This window comes from Python bivittatus, unplaced genomic scaffold, assembly GCF_059951505.1.
Source record: "Python bivittatus isolate LINGU-HERP-01145 unplaced genomic scaffold, Pbiv_v1 ctg000700_np1212, whole genome shotgun sequence".
Taxonomy (NCBI): Eukaryota; Metazoa; Chordata; class Lepidosauria; order Squamata; family Pythonidae; genus Python; species Python bivittatus.
In genome coordinates, this window is record NW_028277098.1 from 38,504,924 (window position 1) to 38,510,923 (window position 6,000).

General features: G+C 44.6%; 1 protein-coding gene across 2 annotated transcripts in view; it reads right to left on the reverse strand.

Annotated features, from left to right (window-relative positions):
• CACHD1 (cache domain containing 1) overlaps nt 1-4,450 on the reverse strand; it is a 121,465-nt gene extending 117,015 nt beyond the window's left edge. The window contains exon 1 of one of the 2 annotated variants that reach the window (XM_088153634.1): nt 3,146-4,450. In XM_088153634.1, coding sequence (XP_088009760.1) covers nt 3,146-3,388 — 243 coding nt within the window. In that variant the 5' untranslated portion in view covers nt 3,389-4,450. The remainder of the gene's footprint in view (nt 1-3,145) is intronic. The other variant, XM_088153633.1, reaches the window with a different exon arrangement.
• Between the last annotated feature and the right edge of the window lie 1,550 nt (nt 4,451-6,000).

Below are 6,000 nucleotides of genomic sequence, written 5' to 3' on the forward strand. Positions count from 1 at the left end.
TAGAACTGGAATACTGCATTAAACACAAAGGGTAAAAACTACCACTGATAAACTATAATCTAGGCATAGAGTGCACCTAGTTTCTAAAAAGCATTCTGCATCTTACAGTATTTTGTTCTTAGAGACATGTTCTCATCATGGAAGTTTCTGACACAGAGTATTCCCTTGGTTTTCCTTCTCACCTTTCCAGCTGTTCCTTCAAGGAGAGATTTGGCCATTGTTCTTCATCCATTTATGGGGAGTGGAGAACATTTGCTCCCTCACATGCTCTTCATAGGCAATCTTGATAAAATTTGCATATATGGTATGGGAATTGTACAAGTCAACCTCCCAGTACACTTCCCCATAATCATAATATGTCAGTTCACCTCAGTGCCTCAACAGAATCAAAACACAGTTTACTACTCTTCAAAGTTGGAATAAATATCCTGATACCTTTCATATTAATTCAGCTATAGTCACTTAGAACCTCTCCCCATTGGTCTCATGAACTTGGGAGTGGTTACCTACTTTCTTATTTTCATCTTCTGTTTGTATCACATACAGTACTTCCCCTTCTTTACCTTATACAATTACCTCCAGACCTTTATCTATCTTAACTTCCCCAATCAGCTGTATCCATACTGAATGTTCAGGGTTAGATTCAAAACGTCTACGTATTTTTTTCTTCAGTACTACGTATCATCTAATCTTATTCATTCAATTATACCACAATTCAATCTTCTCCAGACCTCATCCTTATCATTCCTTTTACCTCCATTAGTCCATCCATCATTTTAGGCTTTCTTCTATGCTGCCCCAACTACTCAGAGCAGACTCATAATTGAGTAAATGTCTGCTCTTCTAAATCTGTTTATCTATTCCAATTATAAGATATCTGACCACACTTAGAAGTATAGGGCAATCCTATCGTATACCGTTGTTACGACTGGAGATTTTCAGTATAACAAGAATATTTGCCTACTTATTACCATACTGGGAGTCAACAAAATTACAGCCTTCTAAATTAACACACTTTCTACTTCAGAAATCACAGCCTTCGCTCATTTCAAGCAGAAGCATATGTAGTACAAATAGGTTCCTCTAAATCGAACACAACACAAATATTAATGTAACTGCTTTAATGTATTGAGGGCACCTAGCTTTAAACTTTTCCTTTACCAACAGCACACTATAGTTAGCATTTACACTGGGTATTTTTCTTGAAACTAATAAATCTTCAAAAGCTGCCATTCTTAAAGACAGGTATTTTATTAACTAAATATGCTGAAATTATACATTTGAAAATACTCATATAATCAATGCATATGTGGTGAATACACCTTGATTGGATTAAAAGGCATCTCATACATACCCAAAGATATGCAAAGTTCCTAAAGTGAGGGGATTCAGTTTCACTGTACAGTATACCAAAAAAAAAACAAAAAACACCCAACCCTGTAATAATCCTTAACAGATTTGCAACAGATCACAGAGTATATAGAGGCTTCTCAGAGGGGGAAATGGGTCTTTCGGTTCTTGCAAGAAGTGACTTGTGAATTCTCCATAGTTCAGTATATCAATAATTTACTACTATCTACTTTGTTAAGCGAAGTCATTTTAATGCATGGCTTCTTACTATAAAGGCCGGGAAGAGAAGAACTGACAAAGGCTGAGCCCCAGGAGGGAAGCGAAACAAAAATATTTCAAAAGATAATGGAAGGGAGCGGGTTTGAAGAAGATAAAGAGCCATTTGGGCACAGACCCCTGCTGCTTGATAGAAGTGTCTCCTTTTCAATCTAGGAAGCTTTAAAAACTGTCTTTGCCACTGACTACTTGCATTCGCAGGGTGTTTGGGATCCAATTTCACCTTTTGTCAGGGGAGCCCGCCCTTGGTCGCAGTAGCACAGCTATTAGCCTTCTCTGCAGCAAGCACAATACTCAAACTGTCATTAATATGCAACCACAAAGGCAGAGATAGACCATAATTACTAATCATCTGGCTCCCTCTGAACTGGAGCAAATTATCCAGGACCAGGAAATGAATTTTTGCAGGAAACAATGAACTTGTTAACTCAGATCCTCAAATTAGGAAAGTAAATTATTCCTATCTTAAGCATATTTCCATTTATAAGCCTGACGTTTTATATTTACCCTTTCTTGCCATCTCAATCTGTTGTTGACTCTAAAGTATGCACGGAGGTCCACCATGAGACTATTTTTCAAAAACAAGGCCTTCATTTCCCACCCCTTTATCAGCCATCGTAAAGTGTTCGATTTAAGTAATATTAAAAATAACTAAGCACTTGCAATGCAAAAGGGAAATCACAATCCTAGCATAATTCACTCCAGAGTAACTCCCAATAAACATGTTTATAAAATATCTGAGTAACCATGCAGAGTTTAATACTTTTAATTAACTTTCTTTCTGAAGAAAACTTGGTCACCATAATGGTTTCCAAGACAAAGTAGCACTTATCAACAATGAAACCTCATTCCACTTTTTTTTTTACACTAAGTTGAACCTTAAGTTATTTGTGACAACTTGATGTTTTCCAGTCAGCCGAATCCATGTACAAGAGATTCAGGTTTCCATATCATCTCTTCAAGGTTAACACATTACACCAAATCTTTGAAGGCAGATGAAAAATATACAGAATACCCAGTTGCAAGCTTCTCCGTTGCCTCCCACCCTCCAAAGTATCTCTGCCCAGGGGGCAGCAGCCTAAATCCAGGAGATCATGTTTCAGCATTCATCGATGCTCTTATATGAAAGGGTACGGGAGGCTGCCCGTATCAGAAGTCAGCAAGCAATCGTGAGAAAACGCACGTCCTTGCGATAGAGAAACTTTCCTCTGCCCCCCGTGGCAACAAGGGATGTGGAAAGACTTCAGCCAAGAGATTCCCTCCGTCTCCCGACAAGTTGAGAGACAGAGGCTGCTTCGATCCCGCATTTTAAGGCGAGAAAGGCAGAGGATTTGGATAAGCATCAACACGCTAAAGAGGGAAGGGGGAAAGTAAGACAGAAAACGTTCTAGTAGATGGAGGGGAAAGGGGGGGGGGTGGAAGAAAAACAGGAAAGATGAAGAAAAGGGGAAAAAAGAAAACCAGGAAGAAGGAAGAGAAAACGAGAGTAGCCAGGAGGGAAACAGAAAATATGACTTACCTGCATAGTAACGACGCCCAGCTCCTCCGCGGCTAGTTTTCTCATCTGAGTGGCTAAAACTTGCGCCTCATCCAGAATGGAAAACTCCGAATCGGCGGCGCTGAGCCTCCAGAAAAGTGCCATATAGACGATCCACAGGGGCCGCTGTCCGCCGCTGTCCCTCCTCCGGGGAAGAATCGGGCCGCTGGAGGAGCAGCGAGCTGGTCGGGCGGCCTCCTCAAACCCCGCCGGCCTGCTCGCCATGATGCTGAGGGCGACTTTTGCAGCGCCCTGCTGGGGACAGCGGCTGCCTCCCTGCCCAGAGCGCGGCGCGCAAACTTTCCCAAACGCTTCCCAAACTTCGGTGCGGGGTTGCGGGAGGGAGGAGCAGGCGGCTGCTACGCCTCGGGGCTCCGGGGAGAGGCGGCCGAAACCTCCATGCAGAGGCTAGCAGTCACGAGCCCTCGCCGAGCCTGGTTCCAAGGGAGCGGATGAGCCCAGTCGAGGCAAGCGCCCGGGAAGCCCCCTGCCCGCCGAGACGCGTAGCCAGGCGCTGCGCTCGCTTGCGCTGCAGGGACACTGGGAGCTCCGCTTCGGCCGCCGATTGAAAACAGCGCTGGCTGCGGAAAGCGGCAAACTGCGGAGCTGAAAGAGACGCGGGAGCGGCAGGGCCGGGATCGGAGTCAGCGAGGGGGAAAGGGAGGCGTCTGGTGCCACCAAGCTGCGCGCTGGCTTTTCTGCACAACAATGAGTTGATTAGAATGGCGGGGCCGGGAAAGCCTCACGCGCTTCCCCTCCCACGACATTCACAAACTTTCCACTTCACCCAGCCTGCCGTTTGCAGAAACCACTTCTTAAAAGCGCCTCTCACCTGCTGGACTGAACATTTAACAGCTCTCCGTTGGGAAACTTTTCTTAAACTCCCCCCTCGCTCCGCCCAGGGTACCGTACTAGAGCGAGCGCCTGTTAAGGTTTCATCCCGTGCCTCTGATCAAGGGATCTCCAGAGCGGTAGCGGTGTTCGCCTGTTGCAGCAAAACCCGCAAGGCTTCTGTCCACGCTTTCACGACTGGGAAGTTGATTATCCTGTACTATAAACTATTGTGAATTACACTCCGCTTCATCAAATCCGTGCAATGGTTGTCCATGGTTATGTTCGTTCAGCCACACCACATTTCAGCCCAGCATGTTGTGCAAGATCAGCCCCTGTGGTCAGCTTATGGTTCAGTATGTGGTCTGGATCCAGAAAACGGTGTTAATTCAGTACACAGTGGTTAAAATGGGGAAGTGTGTGTGGTGTGCACCTAGCTTAAAAACAGTGAGGTGAGAGATAAAGTAAAATCAGTAAATCAGTAAGTAAACAAACGGGAAGCCAGAGGGAAATTAAATGTATAAATTGCAGACAGTGATAATTACCTATAGTTAGTGACTATATCCAAAACGGCTGGGAGGTCACACCCACTATGGCTGTAATACAGATATTATTGCATTATAACCTGATTAACTCATGGAAATGTTTAAAACATCATATTCTCTGTTTAATCAGTAAGATTAAACCTTCTAATAAAGCTCATGAAAGTAAATGGCTTAATAAAAATGATAGTCTTTACAGTACTGCAAGACTCTAGAGCAAAAAATGTGTTGCTCACTAATGGCTCCTCTAGTCTTTCCTGGGAGAAAGGATGCTAAGTGAATGAGGTTACTCATAACTGGGCTCAGAGCAGTTTGCTTTAGTATCAATGGATGTCACAGATGCAAGAATAAAGGAGGTACCTCAGACACATGGGGCAGAAGTGACCATTTTTAAGCACACTGAGATGGGATGAGGTAATTCTGTGAATGCTGGCTCCATGAAACGCTCTTGTCTATGTGTGTTGTGAGATGGAGGCGGGAAAAGACCAACTTTTTCTGCATTAGAGGTGTAGAAAGAGAGAGACTGTCCGTGCCAGCAATCACTGAGACCATCCTTTTTTTTTAATCTGCGCTCAGTCGTTACCGACTCTGCAGTGACTGCTTGGACGAGTCCTTTGTTTGCAGTTTTCAAGGCAAGGTGTTTCGGAAGTGGTTTGCCAGAGCCTCCTTCCTAGAGCAGAGCCCAGCTGGCAAGCGCAGGAGGCGGGGCTTCCGTTGCTTCGCACCCTTTTCGGGCGCGCGCGGTTTTTCGCGCTTACCGGCAACTGCTCCCGACTCCTTTTTGCAAGGCGCCGCCAGCATTTTTCCTCCCACCGGAGTGAGATTACCCATTTATCTACTCACGTAAGTTTTCAAACTGTTGGGTTTACAGGAACTGGGGAGGAAACAGGAGCTCACCCTGCTAACGCGAAGGCTGGACTCGAACCGCTGAAGCGTCGACCATTTCTGGCCGGCAACTTTCAGCGTCATTAAGCCGCTGCGCCACCGCGTCCCCCAAGACCATCCTTGGCAGTATGAAATGGAAGGGAAGTTGGGATTTGCTTTGTTAGCAACCTATTGGGTGAAAGAGAACTTCATGCAAATGGGGGGAATAGTCGCTGCTGTATAAAGCTGTGACTTGAGTAAAGAGTTTGATGCAAATCTTTGATCAATTAATAAAAAACACTATTCACCAACTTCAGTACTGCTTGAGAGAGAACACTTTATTTAACACAGTAAATCCAAACGAAAGCTGGCCCCACTTGCCCTGCCAGCATTATTAGTATCATAACTCAGAGAACAGGTGGCCTTCAGGTATCACTGAATGACGCCAGAATGCCCCAAGCCAAAAAGCTAAAGATAATGTTTAATAATAGCAATATAATATCCAGCAGTCCCGATCAGCATGGCCTAGAAATTTCTGGAGGATCACAGAGACTACACTCACGTCTTCAAGTGATATCTAATATATATATCACTGAACCC